The following is a 21,424-nucleotide window of genomic DNA, read 5'->3' as shown; positions in this document are numbered from 1 at the left end:
GCCGTGAGTCTGATTTCCTGGGAACTCATGCAGACATGCCCTGGGAACTACTGCAAGTACCAACTTGAATTATATACCTCTTTTCCAGAGGAAATAAAACAACACAATAGGAAAAATATAATAGAAAAATATTTGAAAATTTTAATTCCCTGAAAACCACAAGTGAACATTTGATGGTTACCCTTTGAAAACGGGGGTAATTGGGAACAGTGGCAAATGTTTCCAAACCAGTACCAAGTGCATTCACATTATGCACCGAATCCCACCCCACCTTAACCTTCGGCATCGGAGGCAGGCAGCTGAGTGGGCGCTCTGTCGGGGAGCCCGGCCCCTCTCTGCTGGGCCCAGGGGCTAGGGCCATCACTTCCGGTGTGCTCCCGCCTGGTCATAGCATCTGTTCCTGGAAGAACCACTGCTGACGGCTTGAGAGGGTGCAGTCCCATAAGAGTGGCACAAACTTGTCGTTGGATTCCTTCTCGGCCTGAACACATTCCTTCGACTGTTCGTGAAACAAAGAACCATCCTAGGAAAGATCACAGGCAATTTCAGAGAATGACAAGTGATTGCTCACAGGATTTTTCCTGAAAATGTGTTCTTGCAGGGCTGGATCAATAGTACAGCAGGGAGAGCATTTGCCTTGCACACGGCTGAACCGGGTTCGATCCCTGGCATCCCATATGGTCCCCCAAGCACTGCCAGGAGTCGTTCCTGATTGCAGAGCCAGGAGTAACCCCTGAGCATCGCCAGGTGTGCCCCCCCCAAAAAAAATAAAAATTGAAAATTATTTTTTAAAAAATGTGTTCTTGAGCCTGTGGATCTTTTTTTTTTGTCCTTTCAGAAATATATATATATAGAAATGTCTGCACTGGGTGAAGGAACCCAGAAGGTCTGGGGCACAGAGGTACAGCCTGTCATACAGCCTCCCTCTGACCCAAGAATCATCACCCTTCCAGACTCCACTTCTCATTCCTAACTGTAACATTTTTCTACCAGAAAATGTCCTCTACTTTCTTCTCATACATAGAATGAACCCTTTGTAAGTATGACAGAAGAATCTTCCCATCCCTGGGGCCAGGCTGAGAATGAATCCAAGGAAAGAGGACAGGTTATTGTTTTTTTGGGGTTTTTTTCCTTTTTCATTCTTATTATTTGTCTCCTCTTCAGTGCTCAAACCGTGCTCGAATGAGCCAAAGCTACAGCCGAATTACATATCTCCTCAAGCGTCCACAGCAGAGGGGGTCACAGCATGAGGGACCTAGTGCCTCTTGGGCCTGCATTCCCTGCCCGCTCCAAATCCACGGTGATGGAGAACAGACCCCAGCAGGGGTAGTGTACACTGCAAGGAACATTTCTGTGGGGTGTGGGATGCTCGGGTCCTCAGGGGTCACTTGTAGAGGGGCCTGGGTACCAGAGGTGGTGCCAGGGATTGAACCAGGGATGGCTGCCCACAGGACAAGCACCTTAGTAAATCCCTGCCTGGCCCTGTGCTACAAGTGACCACTCAGCGCCCCTGCCTGGGCTTGACAGCTTCCAAGGAAGCTGCCGGGTATCCACCGAGTCCTTCCTAGAGTTGGACAAAGCTATGGGTACTGCCCTCGTTTTATTTGGTTCACCTCTTAAGTTATTTATTTACTGGAGGGGGTCCTCCAGAGCACTCTTGGGATAGAAAACCGTGGGGATTTGGGCCAAGCAGGCCATCTACTTGAATGCTAAGACCTGAGGAGGTGATGCTTAGGTCCTGCAGTGCTGGGGGCCACCAGGGCCATCCCAGTGATGCTCAGGACCTCCAGGGCTGCAAATGGTGAAGCTCAGGAGGGGCCACGTGGGATAAATCCAGGGCTGGGTGTGTGCTTTGGTGACCCCTGTAACCATCTCCCCTTCCGCTCCCCCTGATTCCAGAGCTGGGGAAGATGGGGGTGAGATTTACAGAAGTAAAAGTTTCCCCACCACCCCAACTCTCCCCCCACAGGATCTGCCCTCACATCTGCTTTAAGGAGACCCCATTCCAGCAGCAGCAGCAGCAGCCCCCAGGTGAGTCCCAAGTCCCGCCCAGCCCCCAGCAACTCCAAGTGAACAAGAGAAGACAGACCAAGCATTAGGGATCCTGCAAGACAAAGGCCCCAACAGTTCCCCATCCCACCCCACCCCCATTCCCAGCGTGTCCCTTATCCCAGCATGCCTGGGGCCCGCTCCTCCCTGAGACTCCCGGGGTCTACTACAGCCCCAAGACTGACAGCACAGATGACACTGCCCACTCACGGAGCGCAGGAGGAAGTAGTGGTTCTCGGGGACCAGGTCCTGGCAGAGGTCCATGACCAGGCTCTCCCCGCCCGCCTCCACCGCCAAGCACCCCTCGGGCTGGTGGGTGTTGTAGTGGATCTCCTTCCGGGATGTATACTCGAAGAACTGCAAAGGAGCCGTCCGTGGGCAACAGTTACTGTCGGCCATGGAGGAATGGACGGACACCAGGCGGGATCAGAGCGCAGGGGCCAGGCCGAGAGCCTGAGTGTCCAGTCTTGAGGGTCTGTGAGTGCCTGGCCAGAGTTCCCCAAGGCCCCCTTCTCATGCTCTGCTTCTTCCCTGGGTGTTTGAGACCCCATGCTGTCCCTACCCTTGAGCTGGCCAGAAAACGGACGGTCTCAGTAGCCAAGTGGGCAACTCTGAGGCCTGAGCTGCCCTTTCTCTTCTCTGGGATTTTCTGCCTCTTCCCGGAAAACTCGAGGGAGTTTGATCCAAGGCAATGGCACCGTGGAATCACTAAAATGTCCTGTGCAGGCAGGAACTGCACTGCCAGGGAGAGGGCAGGCCTGGGTCACACAGGGAGACAGGGTGCTGGAATCGAGCCTCTCCGGCCAAGTAGGTGCCCTCCTGAGCACTACCTCCTGAGCCAACCCAGATCTGCAGGGTTTTCCTTTTTCTTCCTCTAACTGTAGGTATTGGTGCACGGTTAGTCATAACTGCACAAATGGGTTTCTCTGGGTCCTATCGGGCACTGCTTGATCCGTTTTCTATTTCCCAGATGTTCTACAATGAGTCTGTATTACCTTTGCAGGCAGAGAATCAGTTCATCTCACCCCTCCAGAATTACATGGTGCAGGGCCAGAGGGATAATACAGTGGAGAGGGTGTTAGCCTTGCTGACCTGAGTTCAATCTCTGGCATCCCATATGGTCCCCTGAGCACTGCCAGGAGTGATTCCTGAGTGCAAAGCCAGGAGTAACCCCTGAGTAACCCCAGGTGTGACTCAAAAACAAAAATAAAAACAAACAAAGAACTACATGATGTGAACCACCAAGAGGCCAAAAGGCACAATATTCCCAAAAAAGACATCTGAGCATGCATGGATTATGCAAGAGGAAATCATCAAGTATAAACCATAAACATTCAATGATGACAACTAGTTAAAACACAGAAGCCAGAGTCTGCATAGGAGAAAGAGGGACAAGAAACTCATCTTCATCTGAAGGCGGTTTCTCCAGTTCCTCTCGGGCACATTTGCTTCACTTTCTATTTCTCAAATATTTTACAATGAGTCTCTATTACCTTTATAAATTGAAGAGGTCAAATATTCACTTTTTAAAAAACACACATAGATGTGCTGAAAGTAGATAAAGGACCAAACATAATGGCCTCTCAGTATCTGTATTGCAAACCATAATGCCCAAAAGCAGAGACAGAGTAAGAAAGAAATTGTCTGCCATAGAGGCAGGGGATGGGGGTGGCAGGAGGGACACTGGGAACATTGGTGGTGGAAAATGAGCACTGGCGGAGGGATGGGTGTTTGATCATTGTATGACTGAAACTCAATCATGAAAGCCCTGTAACTGTATACCACAGTGATTCAATAAAAAAAATTAAAAAACAACAACACACATAGATTTTCCCCAATTTCCCTCTTTAAGAGGCTCCCAAGACCTTGAACCCAGGGCCCCCTGCTGCCTTTTTCCAGAGAGAAGCGTCGCCTACCTGGTTCCGGCCCAGGCCGTGACAGGTGTACAGAATGACCTGGTGCCCCACAATCTGGTTTTCATCAGGAGGATTATAGTCAAAGCAGAGTCCTTGCAGTCCTTTATTCTGGAGCTACCAAGAAACATAAGGGGAGTTTCCAGTTCAGGTTTACACACAACTGTGTCAACTCAGGATGCTGCAGGAGGAGAAACAGGAAGTGAGAAGGGCCTGGCACAAGAACCAGGCCCAAAAGTAAGAGCATCTGGGACCTGAGCGACAGTACAGCAGGTCAGGTGTCTGGCCTTGCACATGGACAAACCCCAGCACCCCACAGGTCCTCCTGAGCACCGCCAAGAGTGATCCCTGAGCGCAGATCCAGGAGTACATCCCTGAGCACCGCCAGACATGGCCCCCAAACCAAAAATAAACAGATAAATAAGAGCTTCTGATATTTTTACCTATTATTAATTTATTCATTTTGGATTTTTTTGGGGGGGGAAAGGAGGGGAGCATCACATCTAGCAATGCTCAGGGCTTACTTCTGGCTCTGTGCTCAGAGATCACACCTGGTGGTGCTTGGTGGGGAATCCTATGGGGTGCTGGGGATAGTGCCCAGTTTGGTCACGTGCAAAGGCCTGAAGAGCATCATGTCCCATGATCCCCTCCAGGGCTGCGCTTGGACAAAAGAGAAATGCAGTGGGACGGGGTGGGGTGGGGATGCAGGAGACAGAGGCAGGGCGAGCAAGAGTGACACACTCTCTGGGGCAGACAGCCCACGGCGGCCTCCTGATCCTCTCAGCACCTCGGGAGACCTGGACACTTTACAGTGGCCAAGGATTTGAACGTGTTCAGAGCCCGCTGGGTGCTGACCAAAGGGCTTCCAGAATGGGGGAAGCAGCGTCGCCCAGCCGTGCAGCCCAGGAGAGGGGAGTCTCTACCTTGGCGTGATTTCTCTCCAGAGTGAATGGTGCACTGGGGCCAGAGAGGGTCTGGGGGGTGAGGGCACTTGCCAGGCAGGCAACCAAGCCCCAGTCTGACGCCAACACCATCATGAGTGACCCCTGAGCACCACCGGGTGAAGCCCAACCCCAACCCCCACAGCCCAAATACTTCCCATTTGTGTGCAGGGGTTTGGAAGTGGGGCGGAACGGGTGTTTAGGCCATACTTCGAGGTACTCAAGGGCCACTCCTGACGGTGTTCAGGGGACCACGTCTGGCACCGGGGATCAAACTAGGGTTGGCCACACAAAGGGCAAAGCTTAACCTTAACCCAGGGACTATCTCTCTGGGCCCCCCTCCAAACATTCCTTTTCTCTTTCTTTTGGTGAACAACAGAAGTGACTCTCCTTTTCCTGCCCCATCCCCCTCAACCCCCCCCCTCTGGTCACCAAGGACCCTGAGGTGGGAATGATTGATTGACCCAGACACTGAGACTAGGGTGAGAAGTGATGTTATGGGTAGAGGCGGTAAGGAGTCCAGGCAAGACTCAGTCTCCTCATGCACAAAATCACAGGCAGAACCTGAGTCTCGTTCACAAGTTTCCACGTGAGCGAGCTGAGAGCCAAACCCAGCCGGGGGAGGGGAAGAGCCAGGGGATGAACGGGAGGGCGGGGGCTGGGGAGCACAAGGGACCCCACCGAGGACCTGCCCCATGCAGGGCGTGGGGACCCTGCTGGCAGCCCCCCCCGGGCGCAGCCCTCTCACCATCCCGAAGCAGCCGGGCCGGTCCTCGGGCACGTGCAGCTCAGGATACACGTTCTCCAGGAACCACCTGAAGTCCTTACACTTGAGCTTCTCACGTAGCTGCCGCCTCTCGGTCACGTCGCCAAAGGACTCCTGAGGGGGGTCCATGCGGTCAGCCTGAAGGTCCTCCACTGCCCCCCAATCCACCCCACCCCACCCCAGTCCTGGTGCTTGATGATGCCCCCAAGCCCCAGGTGTGCAGGTGTGGGTGGGTGCCCAGGGAGAGAGCTGTAGCAGCCTGGGTACCACACACACACACACACACACACACACACACACACACACACACACACACAGGGTTCCCCGTTGCCCAGCTCCAGCCTGGGGAGACCCAGTGCACCTCGATGGTCATGAAGCACCTAGGACATGACAGGAGCCCCAAACCCCCGGCCCTGTGGGCATCCCTGGACACGCAGCACTTCTTCAATGGGACAGATTGAGGAAGACTGGCTAAGGTAGACACGCACGCAAAGCCAAGAGACGGGGCTGGGATGAGATGAGATAACACACACATGCATCATACATGACCCATTTCTGGCACCACACACATACACACACACACACACACACACACACACACTCACACACACAGACATACTCTGGGTTGAAGAGATAGCTCAATGGTCAAGAGCACATACAGGAGGCCCAGGTCTGAGTCCCAGCACATCAGGGAACCCCCAGCACTGAGTCAGGGGTAGACCCCAAGCACCTCCAGGTGGGGGTCAAAAGTAAACAGGAACCAGAGAGCTCGTGCAGAGGGCAGGGTGCTTGCCTGGCAGGTGGCCACCCTGCCCTGGTCCCTGGCACCTCATTTGGTTCCCAGAAAAAATCACCAGGCGTGATCCCTGAACCAAGTACATACATTGAGGTTCGTGTATGTACTCCAGATTGAGGTGCTACACTAGGGACATCTCTGTCCCTCAGAGCACGTTGCCTACACTAGGGGACAGCTCTGTCCCCCAGGGCAGGTGTCTACAATGGGGGCTATGTCTGTCACTTGTTTGAGATGCCTTCAATGGGGGTGTGTCTGTCCCCCAAAACAAAGTGCCTAGGTTGGCGACATTCTAGCCCCCTGCAACTCCACAGAGTCTGTTGTAGGTGACAGTATCTCCCAAATGCCTGGGGTATTATGGGAGGCTCATTCCTGCCCCTTCCAGTGATCATGTGTCCATCGCGGCACACATGTTCCTTCTTCCTAAGCTGATGATGGGCATTTGATAGAACCATTTGTGTTTGTGGGCAAGACCATCGCAATGCTCTACGGTGCCCATTGGTGTTCCTCTCTCACTTCCATCTTTTTTCTTTGGGAAAAGTACTCCCCTGCTGCCAAGTGCGGTGGGGGTTTGACTAACTTCAGGGAGACCCATGAGTCCCAATTTTGGAGAAACTTTGGATGTTTAAATTCTTTTCTTTGGATTTACTACTATTATTATTACGATTTATGATTTCAGTTTCTTCCTGCACATATGGATGTGTTGGAGGATGTCTGCCTTGTTTACATGCAGGGTCTGAGGCTCAATGTTACTCTGTTTGGGTCATCTAGCTACTCCTAGCACGCAGCATCCCTACCATGGGGGCGAGTCTGCAACTGCTTTGTTTAGCCCCTTATCATAATATGTGTCCTTCCTCACTGGGGAGGGACAAAGGAGGGGAGAAGGGAGGGGGCGGGAAGGAGGAGGGTGGAGAGAAGAAGGGCGGGAAGGAAGGGGGAGGAAGGACAGGGTTGGGGTAGCTGAATAAGATTTTGACAGGGTTGATGAAAAATGGAATTCCAGGTCAGTAAGAATCCCAGTTTAACCATTGCTGATGCTAGGGGACAACATGATTTCCTGGCAGGTCACTTGGGGCCCTGGGCCGGGTGTCTGCGGGTTCCTTATCTCATGGGCATCACAGTCTGATTGATCTTCTGCCGACACAGGTTTTCTTTGTATTGGCTCACATTGCCCTTTGATCTAGGTGTGATTTCCATCTCTGGGTAACAGGGAGGATGGGGTGTGCATGAAGGTGTCTTTAGGAAGTCCCTTCTGACTGTCACAGGACACTTGGGGTTCCAAGGAAGGTGTGGCTGTCCATTGGTTCCCGAGCGGGATATTGGGGGTTGAGAGAACGCTGAGGAGGGAGACCAAGCGTTAGGAGGGGCAGCCACAGGGGTCTCCGAGCAGGTGTCATGCTTACCATGGCCTCTTGGGTGATCCGTTTGCATGCCAGACTCAGGGTTTTTACTTTTTGTTCCTTTGACTCGGTGCTCCCTTCCTCTTCCTTCACCATTGCACCAGCCTCCTTATCTCAAGGGCATCACAGTCTGATTGATCTTCTTCAGTCTTCATGGTCTATTTCCCATGATTGACATCCTGGTTCTGTTGGGCTGTGGAGCAGCCCTGTGGTCTTAGCCAACCAAGGGGAGGTGAAGTGGCATGGGGCAGGGCCCACCTGGCTCCACCTCCCCCGTAGCCCTGCCTCCTGACCCCCGTAGGTGGCTTCTCCCTCCTGGGACCCTGCTACTCACCCTTTTCAGGGTCTCTGCCATTTCAGGGGTGGAGAACTGCCGCTTCCAGTTCTCTTGCAGGGCTGACTGAGCAACCCCTGAAGGTGAAGAGAGTAGGTGAGGAGCAGGAGGAGCCGGCTGCCGCCTTCCTGCCCAGAGCCCACGGCCCTTCTCACCCGCGTCCCCATCAGCCCATGCCTTGTTGTCTCTAAATCTTCCTTTTCTTCATCTTTCTTGTGAGGCAGCTGCTCCTTCCCAGAGCCCAGGTGCTGTTGGGCGGTGGCCCAGTGCTGCAGGAAGGAGCTGTCGCTGCAGGTGCACTGCGCCTGCACCTGTGACAACCCTGGGAGTGCCTGTCGCCCAATCCCTGCCAGGAGAGGCAGGCTCAGACTCCCAGGCCCAGGTAGGCAGCACCTGGTGCAACCAGCCCTGATGTTCTTGCTCCCGGGGCCTAAGACATGGGGCCTCCCCGGGCAACTAGCCCTTGTCTCTTTCCCTGCTGCCACCCACATCCTCAGAACCATTTGGAGCAGGATGGGCCAGTCAACATCACTGGGAGGCCTCCTGCCCTGTCCTTTCCCCCGGCCCCATAATCCAAGTAGGTCTCTTGTCCTCCCAGGGGAACTTCTGGACAGGAAAGTCCAGACCCAAACATCAGAAGCCTCTCACGCCAAGAAAGGCTTCGGGCGGAGGGTAGCAGGCTTTCCAGAAGGGCCGTGCCCCAGTCTCAACAATCTGCCCCAGAGCTCAGCCAGCTGCTGGAGGGCTCATGGGGTGGGCAAAGGGCGTGGGAACGGTTCCCGACTCATGTTCCATTCCGTCTAAGATGCAGCTCTGAACCTAGCCCTGCTCACCCCACACCACAGCCCCCTCCGGGGATGCTGCCCCTGCTCCTGTAGACTCAGGTCAGTGTCCTCGTACCTCAGACGAACCTGCATCTTGCCTGGATCTGGTGGAAACTTCCTGACCTCCACTGTAGCTGTTCTTTCATATTCCGTAGCCCAGATGGAAGAGCTGGGGGCACCACGGGGCTAATGCACCTGAGAGAGGGTAGACAGTCAAGGCCCCCAGAGCCTTCACCCCACCACCAACTTCCTGGGCCCCCATCCTCGGACTTGGGGTTCCTCCTGCTCATCTTGGGGGGCTGCTCATCTCTCACAGCCTTCTGCTGCTTTGGGTTCCTCACAAAATCAATTCTTTTCTTGTTTGGAACCATTTGTGCCCGCCTGGCACTGCTGGAAGGGGGCACCAGGACAGGGCAGAAAGGAGGGTTCCAGACCCGGGCCCTACTTTTCTCTTCACGTTCATGCTCATGACATTCTGGAGGAGTGGATCCCCACCTGCTGCCCCACGCAGGGGGACACCGAGGTGCAGAGGGTCAGGGAGACTCGCCCAGCTCCTGCTCCCAGCCTGTCTCCCCATTCACAATGCCCCGTTCACAGGGCCTCTCCCTGGACACTCTAAGCCACCCCTCTGCCTTGCCCACCCTCTACGTCATAGACTTGAAAGCTCTGATCTCGTGACTCCAGCCCCCACACTCACTCATCCAATCATACATGAAGCTCTGCAATGTGGGCTTCCATATTTTTAAAAATAGGTTTTATGTTGTTTTAATTCCTGTCTCCAGCTTGTTTCTCTGAGACTGGCCTCTTGAAATGGTAGGACAGCTGGAGAGTGGTTTAGGCATTCAGGGACCCTGCTTTGATTTCCCAGCACCACAAGGGAAGCCCTGAGCTCTTGCCGGGCCTCACTCCTGAGTACGGAGCCAGGAGAAGCTCCTGACCACAGGAGCTCTGGCTCAACGCCCTGCCCCCCAATAAAAGAACACCATGGGATTGGACACGTTGCGTGGGCATGGCCATGGCACCATGCCCCCTGCACAATCCCTGAATCTGGAGGTGGGGGGGACGTGTTCCCGCAAGGAACCTCCTGGAAGGAATATCTCACTCTTTCCTTCCACCTATCAGTTTGAACATCCACCTGCTTCTTAGAATTGTCTGTCTCAGCCTGCGCCTGTCTCGACTATTGTTGAGCTCAGAGAATTGGGTCTCTCGCATCCCTCACTTCACACAGGGGTGCCTCTGGTATCCCCATCTCTCCCTCTCCCACACCTCATGTTTCTCAATTCTTCTTTTGCACGCAGCTTTTCAGCAGCCTGGGGGTCGCTGCCATGTTGCCCTGTTGGGTCTGTGAACTAGAGGGTAGGCGAGGAGGCCGTTACATGGTGGAAGGCAGAGTCAGGCCACAGGGAGTTCCCCCCTACCCCCCCAAAAAAGTTATTAGGACTGAATCATTAGAAATCATTAGGACTGGGATTTGAGTTGGCCCAGTTTTCATTTCTGCATCCCCTCTCCACACATTCCAGGTTTCTAGTAGTGGAAGATGTTTGTCCCCCTAATCCTTGGGATCCAGTAGTGGGGGACAGCTCTGTTCCACTGATCCCTGGGTTCTAGTGGTGGGGGACATTTCTGTCCCCCACAACTCAAGTCTAGTGGTGTGGGATAATTCTGTCCCCCTAATCCATGTGGTCTGGTGATGGGGGAGTTTCTGCCTCCCTGATCTCTTGTGTCTTTAGGTGGCGGTCATTTCTGCCCACCTAATAAAATCTTGTGTCTTTAGGGGATCTGCTCCCCCCCACACCCTGGTGTCTAGTACTGAGTGCAGTGGGGGGTTGGGTGGAAGGAGAAGGGAGGAGGGAAGAGGGTGGGAAGGAGCAGGTAGGGAAGGACGGGTGGGGTTGAATTAGTTGGATTCGGAGAGGGTAGAGTTCATGTGTGCAGCAAAATAAGGGGATTAATGGTGAATAAGGTTGTCAGGTGAACTTGTGCTTACGAGCTGGATTTGTGTGATTTGTAGTCGGGTCTCTCTGGGTCCCAGGTCAAGGGTCTGTGGCCTCCTGTTCCTCAGACAGAAATAGAGTCTCTTGGGATCCTCACACACTCTACTGTCCGGCAAGCCTAGATATGGACCGCAACCTCCAGCTCCAAAGTCTTCTCACACTCCTCCAGCCGGTCTCCTCGTACGTAGCCTCCAGCTAAACAGACTTCAGGGTCTCACAAACCTCCACTATGTTCGAAGGCTGAAGGGCTCCTCCTCCATGCTTCTGGCACAGGACGTACTTTGGAAGCATGTGTCCAAGGTCTCAGACAACCAAGGGAGGTCAACAGGCCTCACCAAGAGGAAGCTCTGCTTCCTCTGCAGCCCTGCCTCCTGACCTCCATGGCGGGGGGGTGGTCTCCCACCTGAGGAACCTGTCACTCACTTTTCTCGGGGTATCCTTATGATTCCAGAGGGCCTGGAGCTGCTTTTCTCCTGTTATGTCTGACTGAGGAACCCTTGAAGGTGAAGGTACTAGGTGAGCCGGCAGGGTGGGAGTCAGCTGCCCCCTTTGTGTCTGGGAGCCTGTGACCCCTATCTCACTTGGGTCTCCCTCGGCCCCCTGAAGGCTGCCTCCAGCAGGGCCTGCTGCCTTGTTAGCACCTGCTGCAGCTGGTTCATGAACTGCTTCTGCTAAAGCACCAGCTTGTGCAGCTGCTCCACCTTGGAACACAGGTAATTGCTGGCATCCAGGTACAGTTTGTGATGCTCTAGGAAGCAGCAGAAGCTAAGCAATAAGGCCGCGGGCATTGCACCGTCTCGTCCTGCACCTGCATCTGTGGGTAGGACCTTGGCTATGAGGACAGGCAGGAGGGCCGACCAGATCCCAGCCAGAAGATGCAGGGCTCCGACACTCCCCCCACACACAGACCCCCATGGGGTCTTTCTCCCAAGGCCTAAGAGATAGGGCCTCCCTCTGCCTTGAGCCCTTAATCCTACCTGGCATACTCCCATCTACGAGGACCCTCTCTATACAGTTAGGGCCAGTTCACAGCCCCTCCCACCCCGCAGTGGGTGGCGTCCTGCCCTGTCCTTCCTCCCCTCACCCAAGGCGGGCTCTTGGCCTCACAGTGGGTCTTTCACAGCTCCTCCTGTCATTTCTCCTTATTCACCATGTCCTGATTCATTCTCGCTGCAGTCGATCCAGGAGCTGACTTTGCAGTAGCACCTGCTGGTCAAGTCGCTCATTCTCAGAGACTGATACTGGTCAGAGGCCACCTACCATTGCAGGAAATAGGGGATAGTTGTCCCGTTGCTGCCGCCAACACTCACCTGTTTGTCCTGCAATCCCACCTGTGGGCACAATGGTGAAAGTGAGGACAGGCAGCTGGGGCGTCCTGCTCTGGGCCCAGGGATGTGGAGGTCAGCACTGACTCCCAGGTCCAAGGCTGGCAGCACCTGGGCAATCTGTCCCCTGCACAAGCACCCAGGGTCTTGCTCCCGGGGCCGAAGCGGAAGCCCCTGGGTGTCCCCATCCTGGAGAACCAGGAATCTTGGACCTAGAAGTGGGGTCTGGAGTTCATCCTGCAGCTTCTGGACAACACTCTGTCCATGGTGGCCCATTTGCAGGGCCTTGGGATGGCCAGGGAGCCCCATCCAAGCACTTTGCTCTTATTGTCTTCTCTATTCCTATGAGCTGCATTTTCTGTTCATCAAAGAGTCCACACCAGGCAGAGGTGTGGACCACATCTTGTGATTGTGGGTGTTCACAATGATTGTTCCACAGTAAACTGGGTCACTGTGGGGGGGGAGGCATGGGTTGGAGCTTATATTCAATCTTCTGCACTGCGTGATCACCCCAGCACCATGGGAGGAGGGCCGCTCAAACAAATAAACGCAGACTGAGTTCCAGTACTAGTCTTTATAGAACTAAAAAATAATAAAATAAATGGGGCCAGAGAGGTAGTACAGGCCTTGCACGTGTCTAACTCCACCTGGATCCCCAAAACCGCGTGGTCCCCTGAGCTCTATCAGGAGTGACTCCTAGGACTCAAGGTCACCAGTAGTGAGCCCTCGTGCACCCCAGGACTGACCACAAGCACGGAGCCCAGAGTAGAGCCCATGATCCACTGAATATGGCCCCCCACAATGGGGAAAATATTTAAGTAGAAATTTAGTCAAAGAAGATAGACAAATGGCTATTAGAAGCATGTAAAGAGGCTCAACACTACTCATCAGTAGGGAAACACCAATTTCAACCACAGTAAAAAAAATGCTTTATCCCCACTTATTGCAGTCCTGGGGCACATCCCTGAACTGAGTAACCCGTGTGATCACTCCAGGGTTCCTAGAGGCAATGGCTGCTGGAACTAAGTCCAGACAATAGCAATGGTTTCAGATTCAAAGTCCAGACAATGGCAGCTGACTGTCACCAGTGGTCCTATAGCTCCTCTTGGAATGGTTCAGATTAGTAATTCCCCTTTGGCTGGGCTCAGGGATGTGTCTTGCCTGAAACCTTCATGGCTGCCTTTAGAAACCTTGAAGGAGATTAAGCTTTGTTTCTGTTTCGGGGAGATTGGAGATGCAGAGTCTGTGTCCACCTGAATCTATCTGTTACTGCCAAACCTTTTTCCATTCCATCTACCTTTATCACATTCCTGCTTTTGCCTTTATTCACTGATTGTCCTGAATAAACTTGTCGATGAACCACCAGTCATTCGCCTGATCCATTGCTTTCCCGTCAATAGTCCGCGTCCGTGTCTATGAACTATCAGCCTTAGACCATGTTCGAATAGTCCATCCCTCCCAGGTACTGTGTCACCATGGGATGGTGACAAAGTGGCACCTGAATAGGGACCTGAATGGTGTTAAGAGCTAATGATCAGGGAAGCCCCCACATTAACATGGTAAGTGGGAAAATGAAACAAAATGAATACAAAGCTAACACCCTTGATTAAGAGGGCAAAGGACAATGTATACAAGGTTCTGAAACAGTGGGCATTAGTGAATGCCATGATTAGAGTTCTGTATGAGCCTTTATGGAATAGGAAACTAAAATAAAAACTGAGAAGTTTCTCACACCTCAGAGCCTTACATCTACACTCTAAATGACTAACACTTAAGTGCTCTTGAACTTAAATGACTCCTCCCTCTGATTCTCAAATTTCAAAGATTTCAACCCATTAGACTTGGTCTCCTTAGAAAGGGGCGGATGAACACCCAGAACTCACTATTGATGAAGTTTCCTCTATCAAGTTATTTTTAGACAAAGTGCCTGATGATTCTAACCTGCCAGAGGTATTGGCATGGCTGGGGCCTGAAAAAGGGGAGTGTTCTGGCCCCCTCCCTGCTCTCACACTCACCAGGGGCCTGTCCACCTGGGTCCTGCTCCCTGCCAGAAGGAGAGGAGGTTAAGCCAGGCTAAGCCATCAGTTCCATCTCTCTCTCAGGCCTGCTGAAGGGACGCCAGCCAGAATTCCCATAGGCTGAGAAGCGAATGGGAATTGTCTACCTCAGACTAGGGATGTTGAAAATGGTCATGTCCACTGCCTTGACTTTATAGTAATTGGCCATGATCTAACATGCCAGCAGAACTCTCTATCTGCTTCTCTGAGAGACAGACTAGGAGCAGAGTGTGAGGGGCGGGAAACACTGGGTGGTCTCAACAGCCGAAAGGGTCCAATTCACCCTGCCATATCACGCAACGTGGTGACCTGGGTTGGACCCCTGGCATGCCCTGGTGTCCCCTGAGCCCTCCATGTCTGCAGAGCCATGGGTGCAGAGCTAGGAGTAAGCCATGAGCACAACTGGCTGTGGCCTCCAAACCAAAGCAAATCAAAGCAAAAATCAAAATCAAACACAAAACCCAAATAACTGAACCACTAGCCATGCTAGGCGTGCACTCTTTGCACTATACCATTTCCCAGCTTCTATGTTAGTTTTGAAGCTCTGTGCTCAGGGATCACCCCTAGTGGTGCTCAAGGGTTCATATGAGGTACCATGAATCACCCCAGATTAGAATAACACAAAGCAGACACCTTACCACCTGTATGCTAGATTTTGATGTATTACATTTCCTTGCTTGCTTGTCTATTTGGTTTGGGGGCCACATCCAGCGGTGCTCAGGGTTCACTCCTGTTTCTGACTCAGGGATCAGTCCTGGCCATGCTCCAGGGGCATTCTATGGGATGCCAGATATCGAATCCAGATAGCACAAATGCCCTTCCCACTGTACTATCTCTCGGCCGCTCTTATATTTTTCAAAATAAAATTTTTAACTGACTGTTGTTTTTCTGTACTGCATCCCAAAAGGAATACACGGTTTACAATGGTGCGTATAAAATTCACAAATATTCTAGCGAGTACCAAGAAGTCACGTGTCAATTAGCACCAACCCCACCTCCCACTTCCCCTCCTCTTTTTGTTATTCTTGGACTATTTTGAAGGGACACACCCAGTGGTGCTCAGGCTTCACTCCTGGCTCTGTATTTGTATGACTCCTGGTGGGGTTTAGGGGAACATTTGAGTTGCCCGGGACTCCGGGTCACATCCGGGTCGTCTGTGTACAAGGCAAATGCCCTACCCTCTGGACTACCTGTCCAATCCTGCAAGAGAGTTTTTCCTGAAAGAAACTTACTTGGTAAGATGTGAAGGGAGGACATGTTTGAAAGAGAACGTGGGCTGAAAGAACTGACTGCAAACCCTAACTTGTAATGGCCTCTAACTGCCTATACTTGTCAGTCACAACTTGCCAGTAGGGAAGTTCCTTCGGTCTGTCTCCTATCCCCATTTCTATGCCATGAGAAGCTGACTGGTACCTCAGCGCTCTGCCTGCCACTGCCATGTGAGCCTCTTTCACCTGCGGTTGGGCGGGTCTTTTTTCATACCCAGCCGCCTGGTCCCGGCAGAACGCCCGGCAGCTTTGCCAGGTAGGAAACAGCCCATTTTGCCACCTTAGGCTTTGCCTGTCTCTCACCTACTCGGGATCAGGGAGTCTCTGGGAGGCTGGAGGGGCATGGGGAGGGGAGTGCTGGGCAGGTGCCAGCCCTGACTGGCGGCAGCTCAGGAGAAGTATTGGCATCTCAGGACAGTTTCCAATCCCCCAAATCCCAACAGACCTCCACCCTGTTTTTCAAAGGTTGTGGTGACACACTTATAACACTATGAATATTTTACCTGTCAAGTCATGGTTACCCATTGTGGCCATTGTGAAGATGTGAAACCAGGCCAGTTTAGTGAGCCCAGGTGGCCTCGGGCCTTCATTTTATGTAGGAATGTCCTGGCAGGCAGGAGTTAATCCCATCCCTATTCAGGGTTGGAAGACCTCCCGATCTTCAGGACCTGCCTGGACACTCAGACCAGGGCCCAGGCTGTGGTCAGTCACTGTAGATCTGCAGATCCCTGGTTGTCCATAGCAGAGACCATTCCCAGTTCTTCTCTCAGCAAAACTGCCTGAAATAGCAATTCTATTTCTGTCCGAACTTGAAATCCTCGAGTGTTAAAAGTAGATAAAGAGATATTCCTGATACCCTTTCAGTATCTGTATTGTAAACTGCAAAAAGGGAGACAGAGAGAGAGAAGAAAAGTGTCTTACCATAGACGAGGGCCTGGGTTGGCTGGGTGGGGGAGGGTGTTGAAGGGAGGGAAACTGAGGACACTGGTGCTGCGAAATGTGCACTGGTGGACGGATGGGTGTTGGAACAAAGTATGACTGAAATCTAATTATGAACAGCTTTGTAAAGGTCTAGCCACAGTGATTTTATGAAAATACATTTTTAAAAAATGAATGGCTTATATTTGAAGTTTTCAAAGGACATGTGTAGTACATTATCTGCAGTAAAATCCGGAGCTTAGCTGAGGCTTTGGGATCATTTCAGGAGCAGAGACATTGGGAGCCAGATTTGAGTTTAGAGACAGTCCATGGTGAGCAGAGCAGTGGTTCAAACGTGTCCTGCTTTGAGGGTCATTCAACATGTCATTACCTAATTTCTGTTTTTAGATGATATTGCCTTTAGATTAAAGAGGAACTTTGTAGGGGTATCATAAATCACAAACTAATATCACTTGCTTTCAATATGGAAATGGAAAAACTTAAAGTTGTGAGAACAATGAAAAAGAAGCAGGTGGACCTCAAACTTATATATGGAAATGAAGAGCAAGTCACCCCTGCCAGGAGGTGAATTTTGACCTGTGGGGCACGTGCCCCCCACAAATGTGCTGTGCCAGCAGAGACAGTGGTGGGTGCAGGAAGTGCAGGTGGTGCCCTGGCCATGACTGCCTCCACGTGTCCACTCCCGTGGTGTTCTATTATTGGTAACTGGGCACGGCGCTGGGCCACAGGCAGCAGTACTCAGGTGCTTTTCCTGGCTCTGTGCTCAGGATTGAAGCCTGACCCTGCTCGGAACTCTGTCTGTGCAGCTGTGGATTCAAAGCAGGACTCTCGGGTCTCAGACCCCGCCCCAGCTGTCCTACCATTCACATCACGCCCTGCCCCATGTTTGGGACAGACCAACAAGCTGAAAGAGAAGAATTTTACAAACATACATATATATATTTTAAAACATCATATATATATATATATATTTTGCTTTTTGGGTCACACCCGGCGGTGCACAGGGTTACTCCTGGCTCATACCCTCAGGAATTACTCCTGGTGGTGCTCGGGGGACCATATGGGATACTGGGAATCGAACCCGGGTTGGCTGCGTGCAAAGCAAACACCCTCCCTGCTGTGCTATCACTCCAGCCCCATATATTTTTAAAAAATCAGAATGTGGGGCTGGAGCGATAGCACAGAGGGTAGGGCATATGCCTTGCATGTGGCCGACCCGGGTTCAATTCCCAGCATCCCATATGGTCCCCTGAGCACTGCCAGGAATAATTTCTGAGTGCATGAGCCAGGAGTAATCCCTGTGCCTCAACCGGGTGTGACCCAAAAAGAAACAAAACAAAACAAAACAAAAAAAAAAAAAAACCAGAATGCTGCACGGGAGAGCCTCATACTTGTTTGGGTTAGTGAGTTTGGGGGTTGGGGTCATGGGATCATGGTTTCAAGTCTGATAGATATGGGGAGGGGCAAGGCAGAAAGGGCTGGCTTAGAGTATCCAGGGAAGCGCCCTGTGAATGAGGCATGGGGAAATATGAAGAGACAGGCCGGGAGCAGCAGCTGAGAGAACCTCACCCACCCTCTGCACCTCAGGGTCCCCCTATGTGGGGCAGCTGGAGAGATCGGGGTCGGCTGTCCACTCCCCAGAATGTTATGAGCACAGAAATGCAGAGAGATTTAGGGCCAGGACATAGAACGCTTGTTTCTAGTTGTCCCTAGTATCCCTTCCAGCACTGCCAGGAGGGCTCCAGTGGGTCCAAACCAGGAAAGAATCCACTTTGTAAGGGGCCCAGAGCAGCAGAGAGCAGTGAGGAATGAGCTGACCCTGAGAAGAGCAGGAGGAACCAAGAGTCGGGGCTGTGGACCATGAAGTTTGGGTGGGGCTGAGGGTCTGGGGTCCTTGACTGTCTGCTCCCTCTCAGGTGCACCGACCCTGGGGCACCCACAACTCAGTCACCTGAGGTCCTGCTTATGAAACATCAAGTCGATTTGGGGGCCAAGAGGTTCCAGGAACAACGGGTGGGCTTAGAGAACAACTGCAGATGCGAGTGGGGGCTGAGGGGACTGAGCTGGGGCGACAGGAGCCGGGTACAGCGCCTCCTGCAGTCTGAGGGCTGCAGGGTGGCCTGAGTCGGGCAAGGCTCGATCTGTGTCTCAGCAACACTGGGCAATATTTCCCGCATCTTCACTGCGAGCCCACAAACAGCTGCCGAACACCAAGAGTTTCGTGAGAGGGTACAGGGGTCTGCCGGCCATCAGCTCCCCTCCACCCAAGGCTATTCTTGGGGCATGACATTGCAGCCTTCTGGGCTGTGACTTTCCTGGTCTGTGAAATGGGCTGGTAAGGTCAAGAGCCCGCGTTGAGTTCTTGGGAGGTAGGACAGGCCAGGATGCCAGCCACTGAAGGGTTGTGGGGGTGCGGACTGGCCCACACTGCACAGAGAGAGGTCCTGGCGGTGGGAGGCTGTGGGGTAGGATAAGGGATGGAGGCAGGGAGAGATCCCATGTCTAGGCAGGTGCGGTCTAGGCATTGGACCCGGGAGTAAGAAACTGAGCCCTGCATCTCCTGGCTGGGATCTGGACGGTCCTCGCGCCTGTCCTCACTGCCAATGTCCTGCCCCCAGGTGCAGGACGATACAATGCAGCAGACAACTGCAATCCAACAGGATGTGCATGCCCACCGTCACCTGGGTTCCAAGGCTGAGCAGCTGCACCAGGCGGTTCTGCAGGAGAAGCTGCTCCTGGTCCAGCTGCTGCAGCAGCTGTCAACGGAGCAGGCCCAGGTAGAGGCAGACAGTGGAGAGGGCGGGGAGGCCCAGGGGTAAGAGGGGCACCGGAACAGGGAGTCCCGCAGCCTCCCTGCCTCCTCCCCTAGTACCTTCACCTACAGGGGCCCTAGGTCCGGGACTTCCTGTCTCAGGCCCTGCTGAATTCACACAGGAGCCCTGGAAAACCGTGAGGGTTGGGGTTCCTAGGAGGGAGAAACCAGGTTTGGGAGTCAGGGGGTGGGGCTGCCTGGGAGGCGGGGCCAGGCGGGCCCCACCCCTGGTCACTGCACCCTCCGCGGTTGGCTGAGACCCAGCGGCCGCCTGACAACCCATCAAGAGGAAAAACACACTGGGGTGGAGAGGGAGATGCTGGAGGTGTGTGAGACCACGAAGACTGCAGCTGGAGGCGATGGTGAAGGAAGGGAAAAGCCGACCCTGAAGTCAGTGAAGGAAAAATTTAAAACTCGGAGGGGTTCAGGTGAGCCAGACCCAGGTCTCATCCCAGGGCCCTTCCCCAGCCCATCTGGCCGGGCCCTCCGTGTCACAGAGACCCTGGCCTCATGGCCCCCTGCCTTTGGGCGGGGCCTGTCTTGCTTCTTCTCTGGCCCCGCCCCCAGCAGCACCTCCCCCACCCAGGAAGGTGCACCCCACCCAGCTGCAGCTCCTGCTGCATTTCTTCCGAGTTTTCATGCACTGCCCCATGCTCTCGAGGCCAGGGGTCTCTGGATGTGCCCAGCTCACTGGAACACATCAATGTCTGCATTGTATGCGCTCTTCCGCAGAGGGGCCAGCAAGCACCCCCAGCCCCTCACTGGGCAGCCTCCATGCCTCCCTCCCCAACCCCTCCCCCCCACCTCCCATTGTCCAAATAGGGCTCACAGGCTCACATGGGACCTTCCACCGGCCTCACCAGCCCATTTCCCCGGCAGGCTGGAAAATCCAGCCTTAGAGGGGTGGAACGGCTTTACCCTTGGAATTCAGCCCTACCCCCCCCCCCCCCCCCCCCCCCCCGCAGTCGCAGATCTGCCAGTTTTGCTTTTCTCCACGTTTCTCCACCAGACCCTTCAGGCTTGGGATAAAAAACCCCACCGAAGGGGTTTGGGAGAGCTGGGGAGGACGCTCAGTTCAGAGAATTCCTGAGCCTCAACCCCAGCTGGCAAGCAAAAAGTGGGCTCTGACATTCACTAACTCGACCAAGCCCTCCCTTCAGAGGAAGAGAGGTGACCAGTGTGGAGGCATGGAAGAGGCGTGTCTGGGGGAGAGCATGCCCCCGGGTTCCTTCCCGTGCAGAAGAGGCTTCCAGGGTTCCCCTTCACATTCTCTACAAACCCCTTTTCCAAAGGACACCCCACCCAGATGGGGGCTGTGTTGACAGCATGGACTCAGGGCACCCTACTGTCTCTTTTTTTTTTCCTCCATGTTGCTCTTCTCCAGAATGAATGATTTTGTTGTTGTTGTTGTTGTCTCCAAATGAATGATTATTTTTGTTGCTGTTATTTTTTTTTTAATTTCTGGGGCACACTCAGCAGTGCTCAGTGGTTGCTCCTGCCTCTGAACTCAGGGATCTATCTCTCTTGGAGGGCTCAGGAGACTAGGTGAGGTGTCAGGGTGCATTGAGAGTGTGAGCATCAGGTGTGTGAGGTGTGTGCAGGAGGAAGAGTGAACAGGCAGCCCCTTGAGCAAGGCACAGGTGGCAGGGCAGAGCTAAGGGCTGGGAGCTGAGGCTAAACCTAGAACCTTCTCGTTCTTGCAGTGGTCAGCGTGGCCATGACCGCTGGCCCAATGTGCTCCCCAGGCCTTCCACTCACTGGGTCTGCTACCCTCCTCCAGCCCAACGCTTTACCTGCCTGGACCCCAAAGATGTGTTTTTCTGTTTGTAAACTACACCAGGAAGGAACCAAGCCCTGTTTGCCTTGAAATGGGCAGATCTAGAGACAGGCAGGGAAGCTTGGTCACTGTGGACCGTTTTCTCCAGGTGCAAGAATGCAGCTCCCTTGTTCAGGGAGGTCCTGGCTATGGACTCAGAAAGATTCCCTGGGCAGCCCTATAGTGTCCTGTC

The 21,424-nt window shown here is 53.3% G+C and overlaps 1 protein-coding gene across 1 annotated transcript; it reads right to left on the bottom strand.

The window, feature by feature from the left end:
- Window positions 1-385: 385 nt before the first annotated feature.
- LOC130026604 (polypeptide N-acetylgalactosaminyltransferase 12-like) lies at window positions 386-21,134 on the bottom strand. Its single transcript, XM_056117444.1, has 10 exons — window positions 21,117-21,134; window positions 19,279-19,359; window positions 12,325-12,345; window positions 12,165-12,270; window positions 8,352-8,542; window positions 8,197-8,262; window positions 5,652-5,783; window positions 3,966-4,079; window positions 2,260-2,406; window positions 386-523 (listed from the first exon to the last, which is right to left on the bottom strand). Exons 1-10 carry the CDS (start codon window positions 21,132-21,134, stop codon window positions 386-388), a joined length of 1,014 nt encoding a protein of 337 aa, XP_055973419.1.
- Between the last annotated feature and the right edge of the window lie 290 nt (window positions 21,135-21,424).

This window comes from Sorex fumeus, unplaced genomic scaffold (assembly GCF_029834395.1).
Source record: "Sorex fumeus unplaced genomic scaffold, SorFum_2.1 ptg000034l, whole genome shotgun sequence".
Classification (NCBI taxonomy): Eukaryota; Metazoa; Chordata; class Mammalia; order Eulipotyphla; family Soricidae; genus Sorex; species Sorex fumeus.
The sequence above is the reverse complement of the archived record's forward strand: the minus strand, read 5'-3'. Positions and strand labels throughout refer to the sequence as shown.

Coding starts and splice junctions, on each gene's coding strand:
- LOC130026604 (XM_056117444.1), bottom strand. Junction 12,346..19,278: donor GCCTTGGAACCCAGGTGACG/GTGGGCATGCAC, acceptor TTGTGCCCACAG/GTGGGATTGCAGGACAAACA. Junction 5,784..8,196: donor TGGCAGAGACCCTGAAAAGG/GTGAGTAGCAGG, acceptor GACCCCCCTCAG/GAGTCCTTTGGCGACGTGAC.